The sequence below is a fragment of the Staurois parvus genome, unplaced genomic scaffold (assembly GCF_062004578.1).
Source record: "Staurois parvus isolate SC_StPar_1 unplaced genomic scaffold, SC_StPar_1.0 ptg000216l, whole genome shotgun sequence".
Lineage (NCBI taxonomy): Eukaryota > Metazoa > Chordata > Amphibia > Anura > Ranidae > Staurois > Staurois parvus.
Genome location: NW_028318012.1, coordinates 717,113 through 738,557, shown reverse-complemented (window position 1 = coordinate 738,557; position 21,445 = coordinate 717,113). Strand labels below are relative to the sequence as shown.

The window sequence follows — 21,445 nt, the reverse complement described above, 5'->3', positions numbered from 1 at the left end:
GCAAAGTAATTATCTCCTAAACGTGCACCAATGTTTACAGTACCTACAGGAAAGTTATATTAAAGGCTTACCCATAGGTAAAACATACAAAAAAGACTTTACTACTACTTTAAATAGATTGTTTCATCCATGTAAACTGATACATCTTCAAGACAGCTTGTGCTTTTGAAAATCAACAGAATTGCCTGCTGGAACACCAGGTGAAAATAAAGAAAGTAAAGCCTAAAAAAGAAAAATAATTCAGCCATCTCATCTTAGCATTAGTAAGCTGAAATATAATAAATGTTTGCATTTGGGTTTAATACTGCTTTAAAAATGCTTACAATTTTGCTAAGAATTTTTGATATACCTTTATAAACTTTTAATAAAATGATACTTGTTATTAATAATAATAAATGATTACATTTTTAACATTAAATTGAGATAAAAATATGTTAAAATTAATAAAAATGTAGACTTTTAATAATATTTAAAAAAATTTTTTTAAAATTTACAGTAAAAGTTAAAAATTGCCATATAATACCAACTGATCATGGGCAATATACATTATATTTAAGTTCACATATATAGTAAACGTATACACTGCACAACTATCTCATAGATCACTGTAAAGCCAATTTGCCTATGTCAGTAACTAATTAGGACTTCGGGCAGAAGAGTAAACTGGACTGTACACACAGCAATTGAATACCAATCTCCTTGATTTGCATGGCCACCATTCGATAGCAGGAAGGATGAATTTCTTTACAACATAAGCTGTAATGGAGTCAACGCAGATCGTCCAGACTGACATGGAAATCAAAGGTTGAGTGGGTTTTTAAAGAGTTCACTCTTTTATCCATTCCATTTCCCTGACTGATTTGCACATCACTAGTCATTCGTAGGAGTCACAGCCACAAATGAAAAAGTCCATCACTTCAAAAATGGGCAAACGTCAGATCTTTTGAAACTGCAGTCACAAACGCCAAACATGTCTTTTTATGTTTTCCTAAGGAAGCTAACCCTTATTTTTGTGTCAATACCCAATGCACTGCTACAATTAAAACAAATATCCAAAGACCACACACACTGGTATACTCGGTCTCACATGTAAGTAACATATTTTCAATTGGAGAAAAGACTTGAATTTGTTACTTTTTTTCCCCTCTGATAGAATCCATAAATCTTCCAATTAAAACTCTGTAATTTATGATGCACATATGGAAAATAATACGTGGAAAAGTAAAAAGGTTTTTTTTTTTGCCTGGCGCTGTCAATACTTTGAAGGATGGGGTGATTATAAAGCAAATTAACAATACTTTTAAATGTGCATTCACTTATCTTTCCAATTAAATTCTTGTTAAACAACTGCACAGACAGTAATACTACGTCGCCGAGGAACCGATCAAGACAGGTTTATTGTAAATTTTACTCTGCAACAATTAATCACGTTGGCATTCTCTCTATTATTAAATTATTTCAATGGGTAGTTTCGTTAAAATATATCCTGAGATTGTTAACGCTTCTCGCTGTGTGCGGCTTCACTAAAACTAATGATTTCACACGTCCAATTATTTTATTAAAAAAAAAATTCATATGATTCTTTAATTGATTTTTTTTGTTGTTTTTTTACAGGTTGTTTGGTAATTTTACAATGTTACAAGTTCAACCAATCAAATTATCTTTGACCAGTCTACTTTAAGAGCAGATGTTAGGATTGTTGTAGACGATACACTGATGCGTATATTTGGTCCAAGTCTGGTTTAACTTCTTCCAAAAGGACTCAGGGCCCCTCCCCATCACAGTCCTACTTATTCTGATCTCCCAGTGCCATCATTTGAAAGTCAATCGGCAACTGTTTTGTAAAATTACTACCTTTACCCAAGTATATGGAGCAAATAGGACTGGCAAAATGTCAACAGTAAAAAACCAGCATTAGTGTTTTTGGGTACTGGTTGAATATAACAAAGGGTATTTATTTTGCACTAAATACATTTTTTTTTTTTTATAAATTATATCGTACCGAGATGTGATAATCTAATTCCTGGCATGGACTGTAAAAAAAAAACTAGCTGTTGTCATCTTCAAAGTAGCCCCCTTGTAAAGTGACACACTTTTGAAGACAGCTATGCCACTGTTGGATGAATCTGTTTTCCTGAACGCTGCACAGTATCTTTGTCATGGCACTCTGGATGACCGGAATGCCATTAATGCTTGTGTACTTTTACGGCATTTTTTGATTTTGGAAACAGCCAACAGGGTGCTAAGTCAAGGGAATAAGGTAGTTGGGCAAGTTTCAGAATGGATTTCTGGGCCCAGAACTTGCAAACACTTAACACATCATGTGCAGGAGCATTGTAGTGGTAGAGAAGCTACTTATCAGACCAGAGTTCCAATCTTTTCCTCTGAACCGGTTCCTCTAACCTTTTACTTTTCCACATTTGCATCCGTCCTTTGCATTTTTGGCTGCCCATTTTTTGTGTCATTGTGGACATCTTCTCACCACTACTTAAACCGCCTGTGCCATTCACAAATACTTCATTTCTTCATGGACTGTGCATCATAAGCCTGTTTTAACAAAACTAAAGTTTCACTCACACTTTTGCCAATTTTTATGCACAATTTGATGTTAATCCGCTGCTACAGATTCTTGTTGCTTATTTTCAGCCAACAGTGCAATGCACAAACGTGTTACTTCTTCTACTACTTTGTAAAGACTGAGTCAACTGTTCTGCGACCCAGGCGAGTGCAGGTTAGAACATGTCAGATCACGTGAATGGCTGTGCGACTCATCACCGTAGTGCTACGCATTCTGGGAATTAAATGGTCACATCTTGTACATTTACCGTATGTATATATCAGGGGCGGACTGACCATTTGAGCACTCGGTCTCTGCCCGAGGGCCCGGGGTCAGTAGGGGGCTCCATGAAATGCCCCTGGTACCTTTTTTTAGGCCTTTTTGGGTGTGCTTTGACTGTGGGCAAGGACACAGGGGCCCCATGATCCCCTATTGCACGGGGGCCCCATGAGTTGTCAGTCCGCCCCTGGTATATATATATATATATATATACACAGATACTGTATATAATGAAGTAAAGGCTGTACATGCTGGAATTTAAAGTCTGCACAACATTTAGTTTGCTAAAGCACTGTGGGGTGGACTTACTAAAACTGATGCACTCAGAATCTGGTGTGGCTGTGCATGGTAGCCAATCAGCTTCTAACTTTAGCTTGTTCAATTAAGCTTTGGCAAGAAAACTTGGAAGCTAATTGGTTTCTAGGCAGAGTTTCACCAGTTTTTGCACTCTCTAGTTCTAGAAAATAACCCCCACTGTGTCATGAACAAAATTGCTATGTTTTCATTTCCCCATGAATTACTGTTTTCCCCTTTTTACTCTTCAGTGCATCTTAGTTATGCTGATCTCATTCTGTCTATTTTAACCACTTTCTGTTGCTCCAGACTTGGTTGCATAGTATTTTGGTTGACTGGCCTCTTCATAAAGACAAGAGGTAGGCAGGTGGAGTTAGGTAGAGGTCCTCTTAAGAGTTGCTCCTCCCACTGGTGAAGTGCTTTGTGGGTATCCATATTTAAGGTGGATGGAAATTTGGCTCTGGACCTGTTCTAGCCGGGAGAGAGACAGAGAAGGAACGCCTTCTGTTGGTGGTCATGCACTTTTTCGTACAGGAGAGGGTCTGGTGAAAAGCACCGAGAGAGGCTGGGAATGGACTCTGCAGAGGAGGAGGGGTAGCATCTTGGTGTGTCCCTGGTTCTCCCCACTGGAAGAACTGAACATTGCAACACTGGGAGTGAGAGAAGGAGGATAGAATACACCCACTGAAAGCCACAAGTGACCCCATGCCTGATCATCTATTCTAAACCAATATTTGGAGAATGCTATGCCAGGATCTGGACTGTTCTGTGATACTTCATGACCTAAGCAAGTAAAAGAAGTTTATTGTTTATTTCAAGCCTCCATGTGAATATTTTATGGGAGAAGTGTCCACTACAGCCAATGTCTGGGGAAAAGGATGTGTGAACGGTGGACAGCCACGTAGCTGTGAAGTGTTTCGTGCAAACCCGGTCAGCCACAGAGCTGGTGGTGATTAGGGGAACAGAGTCGCCCTCCTGTTGGTGAGAGATGACCCCTCACAGGTTAAATGCTTAAGGTGACTTTGGCCCCTGTGTCCCATGGGCCTCACAGTGACATCTGGACTTTAGAACTTTAATCCTAACCACAAGAAAGACATAGGCCTATGCAAGACAGTGCTCTGGGCGTAAAGAGGTGAGACAGCGGGGACCAGGAGGATAGTAAGAGTAGACCCCGGCCACCATCTGTGCATGGGACTGAAGCTGGTTGGGTCTGGGCAAACTGTATTGCCCTGCAACCTGTTAGGTAAGGCTGGCATCCAGCTGTCTGTGGGCCACATGCCTTACAAATGGACCAGGCCTGCAAAATGTACATTGGTGCAACTGATGGTTTTCTCTACTAGGGATGCCTGTGAAAGAATGACACTGAAAGTGTATTATTTGGAGGCAGCTGCCACCCCACAACAGGCAGTAACTGAACAAGGACCTTAAAGAGGAGCCCCCCCTGTATTATTTATTTATTTTCCCCTTCTACCTGGTTTTATTTATTATTTATTTATTTATCTAGTTTATATAGCGCCAAAGGGTTTGCTCAGCGCTGTACAATAGAGGGGGGGACAATACATGAAACAGTACAGTAACATCAAACAGCACACGAGGGGTAAGAGGGCCCTACTCTTTCGAGCTTACAATCTAGGAGGGAGGGGGTAGTGGTACAGGAGGAAATGGCTGTGGGGGATGGAGTGGTAGGAGGAGGGAAGGGCAGCGGCTGTTAGGTGAGGGTGGGGTAGGCTTCCCTGAAGAGGTGGGTTTTCAGGGAGCGCCTGAAGGTGAGGAGGGAAGGTGACAGTCTGGTGGATTGGGGTAGTGAGTTCCAGAGGATGGGGGAGGACCTGGAGAAGTCTTGCAGTCGTGCGTGGGAGGAGTAGACCAGATGCATATTCCTGAAATGTCCTCAAAACACATACATGTTAAGCAGTAATTCATTGAATCCCGCCACATGCCCCTGGTCCTGCCATTGTTCTAACCTTACATCACTGGGGCATGGCTATCTCTTGCAATGGCTGCACGTGTTATAGATTGCCCTGATGCCTCCTAGAATGTATGACATGAGGATGCCATGAGACTTTGGGTAGCTGGGTCCACCATTCTTGCAAAGGGAAAAAAGGTGAAAGTACAGGCTGTGCTCCCCCCCAAAAAGCATCACCCCCCCAACAAAAAAAAAATGGTATCTGTGATCTCATTAAGGGGAGGACAATATTGTTTAAAGAAGGCAAAGGTCTTCTAAATCCTGGACATTTTTTACCCAAATTTATTCCCTGCCATAAGGTATAAAATTCCCAGTGTTTGTATCAACCCCCCCTTTATACTTCCCTGAGCCTGATCTTGGTACAGTGCTGTCCCCATCTGCAGCAGCTCTCTCCGCTCTCTCTGCTCACAGAGGCAGCAGCAAGAGCCATTGGCTCCAGCTGCTGTCAATAAAATCCTGGGAGCAGAGAGTAGGAGGTGGGGCTGGGCTATGCTGTGTGTCAATAGACACACACAGCCTGTCTTGGGATTAAGCCCGCAGGTTTGCCTACATACTGTAGCAAGCAGCTTGCTCTGGGAGCACACAAAGAAGAGGAAGAGCCAAGAGCATTGGTGGCGGACCCAAAAAGAGAAGGATCAGGGCCGCTTTGTGCAAAGCCATTGTACAGAGCGGGTAAGTATGCAATGTTTATTATTTAAATTGGAAAAAAATGACCTTTACAAACACTTTAAAGTGGAAGTGTAAATTGTACCTACAGGTAAGCCTATAATAGAGCTTACCAGTAGGTAAAGTGAATTATCTCCTGAACTTGCACCATTTGGGAGATATTCACACAGCACGCAGCCAGTGATGTCACCGGTGCATGGGCTCTGAAGGAACGGTACATCATGCCGGACCTTCAGAGCTCCACACTGCAGCTAAGGGTTCCCGCGCATGTGCAAGAGTGATGTAATCGCGGATTCAGCCATTCATACTGCCAGATTCTGCGAACCCAGAAGGAAGACCATGTGAAGATGGTGACGCTGGGGAGCCATGACAGCGTGGCGCTGGAGGGCCCCCGTGTACAGGTAAATCTGTCATAATGTACTAATATGTGGGGCATACTAGTACATTATGACCTAAACCTGTAAGGGACCCATTATTTAGTTTTTTTTCAGGCGGTTTACTACCACTTTAAATGAAAGCTTCAGATTTAAGAAGATTGAAAACACCTTTTGGAACTAAATCAAATTAAAACATGTATGTGATTTTGGTGAGTTTACATCTATAACTTTTGTCTTGCACTGGGGTTGAGGTTTGGCATGGAGTTAGAATGAAGGCTATTGCTAGGACTAAGCTTGAGGCTAATACGTTTGTTAGGTCCAAAGAAAGGACTTTGGGGGAAATAACATATGCATCCCATTACCATTTTTTATTCATGTTTTGCTTTAATTAGACATGCAAGTGAAAAGATCCTGAAAAAAACAAACAAACCAGGAGGAAAGCACAGGATAAATGAACGATTTTAACATCACCATAAACCAACAGTACACACAACATGGAAGTTGTTTCGGAAACATGAAGGTCCTGTTCCTTCACCAACCCAAAACAGTGCAGTCATTTGCGCCCGTGGTATACGTTAATGATGTTTAAACTGTATGTAAAATCAAAACTCTTTTCTTTTGAACAAAGCAGGGAAAGAACAAGACCCCTATTTGGTTATTTATATTCAGTCTGTGACCCGTCAGAGTGATTTCCTTTCACTTCCTGTCCCAGAGACACATCAAGAAGTAGGAGCAGATCTCTTAAAAAGTTAGAGGATATCCCTTCTTAACCTCCCTGGTGGTATTCCCGAGTGTAGCTTGGGGTGAAATTTCAGTACCAAATGTGGTATCCCCGAGCTACACTCGGGCTTACCATGCTGCGTTGATCAGGGATTCCCTGCAGCGCTTACCTTGTCCTGCGGTCCCATGATGCATCCCTTGCAGCATCCCCTTCCATCTCCTCCGGCCGATGCCGGCATCCGGCTTCCGTGTTCCGATCCCTGTGACGTCGGAACGTACGGGGGCCGGAACAGGCGGCAAATTTAAAAATTTTAAAAACTGTCATTTTTTTGTAAACAAATATTACATAGCAAAACATTGCTGTTTCAAAGCATTTCACATACATTTTGTCCCGAGTGCTTTGTCCGGCGCCCTGCCTGCACTTTTACTGTTCTTTCTGCCTGGAAACTGAGAAACGTCCATGGCGTCCAAAAAGCGTCCCTTTAAGTCAAAAGCGGTTTTAGCCCGGCTAGAGAACAGCGATAGTAAATCAGAACCACTTGCAGAATTGAGTGATAATGATTTGTGGGGAAATTCATCATCAGACACTGAAAATGATTCTGTGACTGAGCTCAGTGATGTGCGAACATGGCGCTATATTTCACATTTCAGTGTTTTTGGTTTGATTATATTGTTGAATTAAATTTATTATTATATTATTATTTTTTATGATTATTTATTAAATTATAATTTATGATTTCGTGTTTCAAGTTTTATCATATCCGGAATGTTTACTAGACTCTTGTTCAGACAGATTTCAGTGAGTTATTCCTAAAAATTACAGCCTACAATAAAAAATTACATATTTCCATGCAAAATAATGGTACCGATTTCAGCACCAAAAATCTGAAATAATCATACCGCTGGGGAGGTTAAACAGGGGTCACCAGAACAGTGGAAGATTTCCCGTCACCTCCTGTTCCTTAAAAAATTCAAAATTTAGGATTACCACCAAGGGCGGACTGACAACTCATGGGGCCCCCGGGCAATAGGGGATCATGGGGCCCTTGTGTCCTCGCCCACACTCAAACCACACCCAAAAAAGCCTATGAAAGGTACCAGGGGCATCTCATGGGGCCCCCTACTGACCCTGAGCCCTCGGGCAGAGCCCGAGTTCCCAAATGGTCAGTCCGCCCCTGATTACCACTCACTTTCAGTATTAGAGACAATGGTCATCAGCAATGAAGACCTGAGAGGGATTTTAAACCTTTCCCGTCCTATTCAAAAGCTGCTCAAAGCCTTGCAGGTTGTTTTCTTTGAAAGAAGTAGAAGAGTCTGTCTCCTGCCAGCATGCTGTAGAGAAGGACCCTTGCTCTCTTTGTGGAGGCAGTGGTCTCTCTGAAAAGGTCCAACATGTCCCCTGCAGAGTTCAACATAGTTACATAGTTACATAGTTAGTCTGGCTGAAAAAAGTCCATCCAGTTCAACCATAGAAAAAAAAGAAAACATAATCCTATACCCACAGTTGATCCAGAGGAAGGCAAAAGAAAACCCAAGAAAGCATGATCCAATTTTCTCCTGCTGGGAAAACAAATTCCTTCCTGATCCCCCAAGTGGCAATCGGATATTCCCTGGATCAACTTTACCTAACAACAAAGAGCTCTCCAACCAGAAGGGAGCTTAAATGTTGCTAATTGCAGAGCTATAGGTCAGACCTCTACAGAGAGACCCCTGCTTCCACTAAGAGAGAAAGCATTCCACTTTTAGCAGGGAAAAAGCTTTTTTACTTATGCAGGCCATATATGGGTCAAATTCTGAACGATTTGTCTATTGAAAATTTTGTGCGTTTTGTAATCTGATGGTGCCACCATTATTATCAGAATTCAACCAATCAAACCTTCAATTTCACCTCAAAATGTTACAGGATAAAAATATTCATGGCTGGGAATCTTCTTTTCTTTCCAGGTCACAGCTCATGCGCATTTCTTTTTTGATTATTTTCCTTGCACGATTCCCCCATCATTGCTTAGAAATTTGTTTGTTTTTCAAAAAAATTCCAACATGCCCAATCACTCAAATTCGATGGCCACACAAAAATTGTCCCTTGCTGCGGTCCCACTAATGGTCGAATTTCGAATGATAATTTAAAATGACGATTTTTGAAAGAAAAATCGTTTGGCATTCGACCCATGTATGGCCGGCCGTAGGTTTTGTCTGCTTTCTATAGAAAACAAGCAAGACTTTACACATGCTTGATACACCTGGAATGTATGTAACTGATTTAAAGGGAAACTTCACTCTCTCAATCAACACTGACTATTTTTAATTCTTTTGCTGCTAGCATTAGTAAATAGATGGGGAAGTACAGTTATATCATATTTACTTGCTTTACAATTTTTTCCCTAACATTTCCTCAGTTACTTCCTGGTTTCCAGGCCTTAGCAAATGCATACCAGAAGTCTTCAGGAGGGGTTTTCTCATCTAAGCACACCCTCCTGCCTTCATGCCTGAGATAAGGGCAGATGGATTCCAGGAAGAAAATACTATATGAATCATTTGCCACTCAATATGGCAACTGGCAGAAATTCTAGGGTGGTGTTTTTCAAAGTGATTTCTCAACAAAATAAATCATGGAGACATGGATGGATAGATGAGTTTGCTATGAATATTAAAAAATAATGAAATAAAAATTTTGGCTTGTGATGCTCAGATGTAGTGCAGTTCTGCTTTAAAGTGTAACTAAACCTGTGTCCCTGCATTCTCTATATCTAGTCTCCCACAGTACACAGAACATGAAAGTGCAATTATGTTAGTAAATATAAACTACTAAATACCTTTTCTCATCAGCAGTTAGAGCAGTCTTGTGACTTCTATCAGTGTCCAGCTGAGCACTGGTTAAAGCTTGTAAGCTCGAAAGAGCAGGGCCCTCAATCCCCTCATGTTTTGCATTGTATTGTTATTGTTCTGTCACATGTTCTGTCCCCCTTTGTAATGTACAGCGATGAGCGAACTATCGGCGCTTTATAAATACTGTATAATAATAATAATAAGAGGAGTTTTCATTCTCCCCTAAATGTCCTATGAGGCTGCATAACTCCTAACCCTCTGTCTGGACAGTGCTGATTTGCCCTGTGCTGATCACATGCACTCTCCCAAAAAAAAAAAAACAATCTCTAGCAACACACACCAAACTGAGCATGTTCAGAATGGCTACAGTCCAGCCTGTCTTATCAGGAGAGAAGATGTGAATAATTGAACAAGGCTCTTCTCTATCAGCAGATGGATTGAGGACAGAAAAAGAAGGTGAGGATTAGAGAAGACAGGATCAAACAGCATGTTTACACAATGCGGATGATTAACCCCTTAGGTTCCACAGTGAGTACAACAAGCATGCTTTACTTCATATACAGACTGATTTTACTGTTGTGGGTTTAGTAACACTTTAAGCTTACAGCTCAACTGGGCTTTAACGCACACATCGCGCACCAAAAAAAATATGAATCTGACCTATATGTTTCTGAATAGAAATAGCTGAATTAAAAGGTGTTATATCTTTTGTGAAGTTGGGGTCCAATTTACTGTTTATATCTTTGCAAAGTGTATGTCAGGAAATAATACTTTTCTTTTGCACATAGAAAAAAAAAACAAAGTAAAAAGCCTTGTCGAAAAAACTAGTTTGTCAAAAATAAATGAATAAATAAACCAGCTCAATTTACTCCAAACGGAATGATTCTGTTTTCGTGAACGATTCTTACAAAGTCCACAAGTATTTGGCTCGCTCAATCAACACGGATGTATGATAAAAGTTTTGAAAAACCATAACAGCTCAGTTTTAACTCTGTTTCTGGTCATGTGATTTCCTGGTTTTAATAGAAAAAAATAAATCACTGCTAAGAGATAATCTTATCACTTGTAAGCCATATAGTTTAATATCAATGGGTTCTGTTGCGGAAAATACCCCGTGGAACTGAAAAACAGAGAATATTAAAGTTTATTTTTTGGCAGCTGGTGTTTGAAGAATGGAAAACAGCAGCTATATAAAAGGAAAAAAACGCACAAATAAAAATAAGCTGAATTCCTTTGGTAAGAGGAAAAAAAATAACACATTGCATGCAATCTCCACTACAGGGACGTACTGTATGTAGACACGATTTTCCTTTGCTTCTCATATTTGCTTTAAAATTGTGTTTAATGTAGTAAAAAAAAGACATGCACACGAATGCATGGCTGATATCATTATTACTGTGTGTGGCTGATTCAAATACAAATCTTTGTCATTAGATTTAATTTATTCATCTTAATTTTAGTACATTTTATATCTATAATCTATGTAATTTACATTATATGGCCAAACATTTGTACAATCCTGACCATCATTCTTAGGCTCCATCACGGCAGCTGATGAACTCACCTTTAGGAGCGTTTTTTTCAGCAGCCCCTGAACTCTAACTAATGTTTTCCTATGTGTCCATGTACACTATGTCATTTACAGTCATTTACAGGTAGTTGAGTTTACAGTCGTTTTTTTTTTAACGCACCAAACTTGTGTTCCGGAGTAGATTTTATCAGCATTTCAAATGCCAAACGCTTGTAAGCGTGTGTAAACGCGGCTAACCGCGGTTATAAGCATTTGGAAAATGTTTTTAACTCTTCCATTTCCAGATGCTGTCCAGAGCCTTTTTTTCATCATGAAAAATGCATGCAAAGAGTTTTCCTGGTACTCAAATGGACCCGGTACATCATACTTTGAGGTTGCATATGAAAGAAAATATGTTAGACACTGCTGCAATAATTTCTGCACAGACATCAGCTGGAACACATCCAAACACCACAGAAAAAAAAGGACAGCTAATCTCAACAAATACTGCTCTCTGCTTCTCTCAAACAGTCTGAAATAGTTAAAAATTTACCATTTTCCAGTGCATTCTGGGCATTTGGGAGGTTCTCCTGTGCTTATCTTTTAAAAATACTTCTAAAAGCAAATGCTCATAAATGCGGCTAAACGCGCATAAACGCAGAAGCAAATGCGGCAAAACTGAACGTTTTTAACCTTCGTTTTCCTGCTGTCAATTTCCAGCGTTCAGAAGAACTCTCCAAACGCACCGTGTACATGGAGCCTTATATCAGCTTGATGGGTATTTCATTCCAAAACCATGGCCATTAATTTGGAGATGCCCCAACATCCTCTTTGTGGTTATAACAGCCTCACCCTTTTGGGAAGGCTTACCAGAAGATTTTGGAGAGTGTCTATGGGAATATGTACCCTTTCAGATAAAAGAGCATTTGTGAGGTCAAGGACTGATGTTGGATGAGAAGACCTGTCTCACAGTTGGTGTTCAATCCCAATATTGGTCAATAGAGTTGAGGTCAAGGCTCTATGGAAGCTACTTGAGTTCCTCCACATCAAACACATCAAACTGTGTCTTTTCACGGGGTGGGAAGGGGGTTGGAGGGGGCAAAGTCATGCTGGAAAGGAAAATGACCTTCCCCAAACTGTTACTACATGGTTGGAAGTGCACTATTGTCCAAAACATCTTTGTATTCTGCACTATAACAGTACCTAACACTTGACACACCTGAACTATGTAACTTAGAAGGATTATATAAGATTACATATGGCATCAACAGCAAGGCTCCTACTCTCCATTCATCATATATCTGCATCAGAGGCTGGTCATCAGCTCTGAGGAAAGGGATTCGTCCCCGAAACGCGTCAGTTTTTGACCGCACTGACAGTGAGAACACCGTGCCCGCCGTTGTGGCCATTGCCATTTTTCTATGCTTTTTAGATACATGCTTCGTCTGTGAGTATGTTTTCATTATTCTTTCACTCCTACAATAAACCTTGGATAATGCATTAGGTGTGTGCGCCACCTGTTTTCTCTCTATCCAGTGGCTGATTTTCCCGTCTGAGGAGGGCTGCACCCCTGAAGAATTTCATTTGGTTGTCGCTGTCCTGGTACCCTTGGCTTTCCATTTGGCTGTGCATATCCTGAGGCGCTGGAAAGTACATACCATTACATATGGCAGCGCTGGGGGAGCTTCAATCACATCCAGAAAGGACACTATTTGCACGGAAATGTGTGTTCTTCCATTGGTATTCCTCCGGGTACAATGGCTTCCTCTCACACTCCAAAGACACACTGGTAGGTTAAATGGTTTCCATTTAAAATGTTTCTAGTAGTCAGCAAGGTCTAAACACTGCACTTGCACTGGAACCCTGTTTTACCTCTTATTTATTCTCTCCACATTTGTTTCACTTGCACTTACACTCATCAGCCACTTTTTTAGGTATATCTTGCTAGTGCCAAAAAAAAATATCTCCCACAAGATTACACCACCACCAGCCTGAACTGTTGTTCCAAGGCAGGACAAGGCAAGATGGCCCTACCATCTGAATGTCGCAGCAACCAGTCTGCCCATTTTCCTCTGACCTCTGACATCAACAAGCATTTTCATCCACACAACTGCTGGATATTTTTTCTGTTTTGGACCATTCTCTGTAAATCCTAGAGATGATTGTATGTGAAAATTCCAGTAGATCAGCAGTTTTTGAAATATTCAGATCAGCCCGTCTGGCACCAACAACCATGCTATGTTCAAAGTCACTTAAATCCCCTTTCTTCTCTATTCTGATGCTCGATTTGAACTTCAGAATGTCATCTTCACCACGTCTACATACCTAAATGAGTTGCTGCCGTGTGATTGGCTGATTAACAATTTGTGTTACCAAGCAATTCAACTGGTGTACCCAATAAAGTGGCCACTGAGTGTATATGTGTGTTTTTTTACTCTGGGATGGTAAAGCCTACCCTAAATTCTAGGGTCAGAATATGTGGCCCTTAAGTTCCTTCCTCCCCTGCCTTGGGCAGTCTATCTGTGGGGAAGCCCCTTGCCCAGTACTCTTTGGTCAGCTTCAGCTGGCCATAAGGAGTGGGGTCAACCAGGCCTTTAAACTAGGTCAACCTTTTCAGCCAGGGTGCCCAGGCACACTGGGGTGCCTTCAGGTTTTTTCAGGGGTGCCTTGGAAAAATACCTAAAAATTGCTCCAAAATTGTATACAAGCCAATGGGTGGACCAAACCTGTCTTTTAGTTACACAAAGCACAGGTTTTCATTGAGCACCATTACAACCTTCCAGCAGCCAATGTTGTCATTGGTTGATAAGGAGGACATCAGGTGCCAGCACAGCATCCTTGTTTGCCTCTCTCAGCATTGGGGTCACATTAGCTGAGTGAGGGAGAGAAACTGAGGGAGAAGAGAAACATTGGAATACTAGTTAGTACCAATGTGCAAAGGAGTATTTGCTTTGGAAGAATAACCCAGCTGTAATATTGAGTATTCCATGTCTGGATTTTGCTGCATTATGTAAAAGTTAGTTTCATTTTTTACATTTTAGAATGAGGTGCCTTGAAGCCAAAGGCAGTGAACATGCTATCAGCACAGAAACCTCTGTTATCCATGGGCACATATGTGTGATGGCTGGGCATTAAAGGCCACCCTCTTTCCTGCCGCACATACTGTATATGTTACATTGGCGACAAGAGGTTAATCCATGTGGATATTTTTTTTTTAAGGGTGGAGCAGTCCTTTAAGATTTTATTTATTTATTACAGGTATTTATATAGCACCGTCAATTAACGCAGCACTTTACATATATATTGTACATTCACATCAGTCCCTAACCCTCAAGGGGCGTACAATCTAAGGTCCCTAACTCACATTCAAACATACACATATTAGGGACAATTTAGACAGGATCCAATTAACCTACCAGCATGTCTTTGGAGTGTGGGAGGAAATCGGAGTACCCGGAGGAAACCCACAGAGGCACAGGGAGAACATGCAGACTCCAGGCAGGAGGAGCCGTGGTTGGGATTTGAACCAACGACCCTAGTACTGCCAGGCGGAAGTAAGACAGAGAGATGCTGCGAAGAGACTGAGATCAACAGCACAAATGTGCAAGAAATTATGGGAAAAAGTGAATACAAGTATAATCTAAAAGAAAGAAAATGTCAATTGTTTATTATACACACTGCTTTGGCAAGCTTAAAGATTGTCTAGTAAGGGTTTACATCATAAATGCGATTTCATGTGCAATTTAAATTCCCAAATCGTACCTGAAATCGCAGCGGTATGACCGGGCACTTAGTCACCGGTCACAGCGATGCGATTTAAAATCGTGCAATTTGTGTGCAATTTCACCACGATTTCAGGTGCAATTTCTGAAGACTGTATTTATCATTGAAAATTTTCAACGATATCTTGCAATTTGCAGTGCAATTTCCATTATGTTTTATGTGTGTGAAATCGCAACAAAACTGCAGAAGAAGTACTAGGGTCATTGGTTCGAATCCCAACCACGGCACCTCCTGCCTGGAGTTTGCATGTTCTCCCTTTGCCTGCGTGGGTTTCCTTCGGTTTCCTCCAACACTCCAAAGACATGCTGGTAGGTGAATTGGATCATATCTAAATTGTCCCTAGTATGTGTATGTATGAATGTGAGTTAGGGACCTCAGATTGTATGCCCCTTGAGGGTTAGGGACTGATGTGAATGTATAATATATATGTAAAGTGCTGCGTAAATTGACAGCGCTATATAAGTGCCTGAAATAAATAAATATATAATTCAAGAACTACTTAAGAAATCGCGCTGCAGCCAGGGGCGGACTGACCATTTGGAAACTCAGGCACTGCCCGAGGACCCGTGGTCAGTAGGGGGCCCAATGAGATGCCCCTGGTACCTTTTTCATAGGCTTTTTTGAGTTTGGGCAAGGACACAGGGGCTCCATGATCCCCTATTGCCCGGGGGCCCCATCAGTTGTTAGTCCGCCCCTGGCTGCAGCAAATCACAAATGTTAAGACACTGACATTCACATTCATTAGATGCGATTTCAGGTGCAATTGCAATTCCCAGCTTGCACCGGTATGATTGGGCACTTCTAGTATTTATTACCCTTCTTACTCCTTTGTGTTTGTACAGACTCTTGAAGTAACTGCTTATTACCAAGGAATGTAGACAGAATGTAGGAATATTGCTCTGCAGATTCTTCCACGATGTGTACAGATGTAAGGGAAGAAAATAAGTCAACGCTGCTATTTATGAGGTTTACTATCTCACCGCCCCGCCTACATTCACGAAACGTGTTCCATTTTCGGAGTCCCATTTTAAATAGAGATGAGAACTACACAAGGAGATATAGCAAGCATTGGTTCCCGCAGATAAACACGAAAACATAACACGCTGCGTAAAGTAATTATTTAGCGGTGGCTGGCCTAATTGGTGGGGAGTTCGCACAATCACTGCGCTGACCTATGGGATGGGCATTTCCTGCAGTTAATGACGGAGCTGCCGGCTTTTAGCACTACAAGACAATCATCAATTTCCAGGAAAGTTCTTCCCCTGTGGCCATGATTGCTTTAGAAAAAGTTCAAACGCTCACCACTAAACTTTCTTCCTTTCATTCTCAGATAAGCGGAGCACATTATCATCAAAGGCTGCGGAGAAGAATCCAAACATTGATCAAGACTGCAGTGTGAAGAGAAAGCGGGGAAAAAACTGACTGCGACCGGCGAGGGCCAAAATATGGCGGGGACTGCAGGACGACTTACCCTGATTCACCACAAATCTCAGCTTCTGTATGGTGGAAAGGTTCCCGCTGACTCTGTACAGACCGTCTACGTTTAAACCTGAAAAAACAAAAGAGAGAGATATTATATTACCTACTAATACAACACAATACACAAAAAAATGGACGTAATGCATTCTGGGATTTCTAATGTGGAAACTTTTTAAAGGACAACTCCACTTTCAAGGAAAAAAAAAATAGCAAATTAAAAAAAAAAAATCATATATATATATATATATATATATATATATATATATATATCCTGTATATACATAATTACTATTCAAAACATTAACAGTAACGTATAAAGCCATTTATAACTCTGCCCCAAATTACATCACCAATCTTGTCTCTAAATATCACCCAAACCAGCAATGGGCAAACTACGGCCCGCGGGCCGTATACGGCCCGGCGGACCTTTTATTCCGGCCCGTGGAGCGTGATGCTGTCAGGATGTGTGTAGGCGGGGCAGCGTGACGAACGTGAGGGGAGCTAGGCTCCTCTCACAGTCCGCCCTGAAGACCGGAACGGCGCGGGAACACGGCGAGAGGAACGCGCGGAGCAAAGGTAAGTGAATGAATTACTATGGGGGATGAATTACTATAGGGGGGATGAATTACTATGGGGGATTTATTTATATGGGGGATTAATTACTATGGGGGATGAATTACTATATGGGGGATTAATTACTATGGGGGATGAATTACTATGGGGGATGAATTACTATATGGGGGATTAATTACTATGGGAGATGAATTACTATATGGGGGATTAATTACTATGGGGGATGAATTACTATGGGGGATGAATTACTATATGGGGGATTAATTACTATGGGGGATGAATTACTATGGGGGATGAATTACTATATGGGGGATTAATTACTATGGGGGATTTATTTATATGGGGGATTAATTACTATGGGGGATGAATTACCACTGTATATGGCGGATTAATTACTATGGGGGATGAATTACTATGGGGGATGAATTACTATATGGGGGATTAATTACTATGGGGGATGAATTACTATATGGGGGATTAATTACTATGGGGGATGAATTACTATGGGGGATGAATTACTATGGGGGATGAATTACTATATGGGGGATGAATTACTATGGGGGATGAATTACTATGGGGGATGAATTACTATATGGGGGATGAATTACTATGAGGGATGAATTACTATGGGGGATGAATTACTATATGGGGGATGAATTACTATGGGGGATGAATTACTATGGGGGATGAATTACTATATGGGAGATGAATTACTATGGGGGATGAATTACTATATGGGGGATTAATTACTATGGGGGATGAATTACTATGGGGGATGAATTACTATATGGGGGATTAATTACTATGCTTACTATGGGGGAATATTACTATACTTACTATGGATGACACATACACATCATTCATCTACTCTTGGTCCGGCCCCCGGGTCCAATATATGAACCCATTGCAGCCCTCAAGTCAAAAAGTTTGCCCACCCCTGACCCAAACCGTACTCTTCGCTCCTCGCAAGACCTCCTACTCTCTAGCTCCCTTGTCTCCTCATCCCATGCTCATCTCCAGGACTTCTCCAGAGCCTCCCCCATCCTTTGGAACTCTCTACCCCAATTTATCAGACTATTGCCTACTCTGCTCACTTTTAGGTGATCTCTGAAAACCTATCTCTTCAGGGAAGCCTATCCTGCCCTCAGCTAATAATGGAATCTTCTACTCTTCCCACCAGTCCATCCCAACAGTTACTACCTTTTGTACCACTAGCCCCTCCCTCCTAGATTGTAAGCTCAAGGGATCAGGTCCTCCTATCCCTCTTGTATTGAACTGTATTGTTGCTGTATTGTCTCCCGTTATATTGTTAAGCACTGAACAAACTGTCGGCGCTATATAAATCCTGTAAATCCTGTATAATAATTACTACACAAGTCATGTTGAAATTCAGGCTGCATTCACGCATTCGCAACAATTTTTTTTTCTGTACTTTTTTGGGGCGTTTGTCCTGAGACAGCATTGACCTATGCCGGACAAATATGCCAAAGTAGCTCCTGCACCTTCCTTTGGAAGTGAGGTCACGTTTTTTTGCAATGTACATTTTGGTGTGTTTGCACAAGTTTTGTCACGCAGCACAATGCGCGACTGCTACCTGCATTTTGGCTGCCATTAAGAATGGCACCACAGAATGCACATTTTGGTGCAGTTTTTGTGCATTCCCAGAATGCAAAGGTGTGCAAGGGGCCTTATGGTTATTAAAAATTACCTTTAGATGTTTTGTTATTTAAGTGCCATTGATGGCCCCTCTGTGGGCGTATCTTTTGCCCTGTTGGTGTTAGAGCACTGATTTCTCTAATTTTCTAGTTCCTCTATGTGCAATTGATAGCCCCTGCGTGGGCGTGATTTGTTGCTCCTGTGTTAATTGTTATAAATTAATAAAAACCATTGAAATACAAACATTACCTTTAGGCTCTATGCACACTAATGTTTTTTTAAGCTAGAAAAATGCTGGAAAAAACACTGGATAAAAAATGATGGTAATAGCTTTTTTTAGAAGGGTTTTAGTAGTGTTTTAGCAGCATTTAGGAACGTTAGCATTTTATTTGTGTTTGTACAGCGCATACAGAAAAGAAAAAGCTAGAAAAAAGCTGTTAGTAGCGTTTAGGAGCATTTCGAAGCATTTTGCGTTTTTTTTTCTGCTCAAAAAACTCTACAAAAACATAATTTTTTCTGCTCCTAGAAGCTGAAGCCAAAAACACTAATTGCCTAAAGTAGTGTACATGGACACATAAGATAACACTATTTAGCTTCTAGCAGCAGAAACAAAATGCTATTAACAGCTTCTTGGAGCTTAAAAAAATGCTTGTGTGCATGGAGCCTTACTTCAATCAGCATCCGCTGTAATTTTCTGTAAAATTCAATGCAATATGACAACCTGTAGGCGTTCTGTACACTGTTGGTGTACTGTAAAGAATGCCTCCCAGATATGTCATTTGTTGCTTGTATGATTGGCTCACTGATTTTCCCAGAAGTCTGCACTATCCAAGATACAAGTCATATTTTAGGAACCCCCTGCAACAGGAATTTCAGTTTTGGTGAGCTACTCCCTCAAGGGTTGAATACCTCTACAGGGATGCTGACACTGCACCTTTTTTCATCAGAATACTTAGAGTGCACTAGGTGATTATAATGAACCAGGCCCTCCTACTGAGAACCAGTCCTCATTCACATGGGCGTACCTAAATATACATCTGTGCAAAGGGACATTTTTGCTACATGGGATGCATCTGCGTGCAGGCAGTCCCATTCATATCTATTGGGTCGCAGTGGCTGCAAGAGACACAACCACTGCTCTCAATCTGGCATTCATGCGGGTGTGGGGGGGGGGTCCCCAAACTCATGATATCTGTGAGGGCACATGCACCCACATGCTCCCGCATGGGAGCAGCAGTTGTGTCCATACAGCCACTGTGTCACAATAAACATTAAAGTGATTCTAAATGCTTATTTTTTTTTAAGAAAAAATAACAAACATGTCTACACTTACCTACTGTGTGCAGTGGTTTTGCACAGAGCAGTCCAGATCCTCCTCTTCTTGGGTCCCCGCAGGCTTTCCTGGCCCCTCCCTCCTGTCGGGTGTCCCCACAGCAAGCAGTTTGCAATGGGGGCACCCGCTGCTCCGTGTCTCCATTCAGACACGGAGCCATGGCTCGGCTCCTCCCCCTCTTCTCTAATTAGCTCACTGGCTGTGATCGACAGCAGTGGAAGCCAATGGCTCCTGCTTCTGTCTCAACCAATGAGAAGAGGGAGTACCCGGATAGCCGAGACTCCAGTGAACATCGCTGGATCGTGATGGGGCTCAGGTACGTATTAGGGGTGCTAGAGGCATTGCTGAACACAGATTTTTTACCTTCCTTAATAGAATGCAGGAAGGTAAAAATCATTGAGCCTTTACAGCCATTTTAATGGGACTGCCTGCACATGGATGCATGGAACACCTCTGCATCTCATGCAGGCAAAAACTGCCCTTCACACCAATGTACACTTATGTATGCCAATGTGAATGAGGTCCAACTCTGCAAACGACACGGTCAAACAGCTATTCCTTCAGAGCAGAAACAGATAGTAAACTTCTACAAAGTTTGTTAAATGTACATAGATCACCTAGAGAGGATTTTTTTCCCCAACAAAAGTGGAGTTATGTTTTAAATTTAATTTAGGACCAGTTCACAGCACAATTTCTGTGTCCTGGATGTGTTTCTATGTGTTCTTTTTGATGTGTTTTTCAGTGTGTTTCTGATACGCGTTTTCTCTTCCTTTTTTCTTCATCTCAGTTCAGGAAATGTGTGTTCCAAACAGGGGCGGACTGACAACTCATGGGGCCACCGGGCAATAGGGGATCATGAGGCCCCTGTGTCTTTGCCCAAACTCACAAAAGCCTATGAAAAAGGTACCAAGGGCATCTCATGGGGCCCCCTACTGACCCTGGGCCCTCGGTCAGTGCCTGAGTTTCCAAATGGTCAGTCCGCCCCTGGTTCCAAAGCATTTTTGATGTGTTCCAGTGCACATTTTGCCACGTTCCAGATACATTCCATACAGAAAAAATGCAGCATGTTCTACTTCTGTTGACTGCACTGGAACGCACTTCACTGGTGTGAACTAGGGCCATTGAAATACATGGAAACACTGTACATGCATTTTTGAAGCAGATTAAAAAAGCACTGGACTGCATCTGGTGTGAACCAGTCCTAAAAGTGGAATCAAAATTAAAAATGTAAAAATGTTTGACAGCTGAGATTTTATTGATAGAGGAGACCCTCCCACATGGAAGAAAAATATATTTTACATATATTTTAAAAATACTCTGCCCAAATATATTGCCATTTGAAATACTAAAATTTTGGCCATATTCAATATATTTTAAAATATATTTCAATATATATATACACTGCATGTTGAAAATGTTGAAATGC

General features: G+C 41.5%; 1 protein-coding gene across 1 annotated transcript in view; it reads right to left on the bottom strand.

The window, feature by feature from the left end:
* The window catches only part of ARHGAP15 (Rho GTPase activating protein 15), a 778,695-nt gene that overhangs the window by 240,830 nt on the left and 516,420 nt on the right, over nt 1-21,445 (bottom strand). Inside the window, exon 12 of the mRNA XM_089679020.1 lies at nt 16,450-16,527. Within this exon, the coding sequence (XP_089535146.1) occupies nt 16,450-16,527 (78 nt within the window). The remainder of the gene's footprint in view (nt 1-16,449; nt 16,528-21,445) is intronic.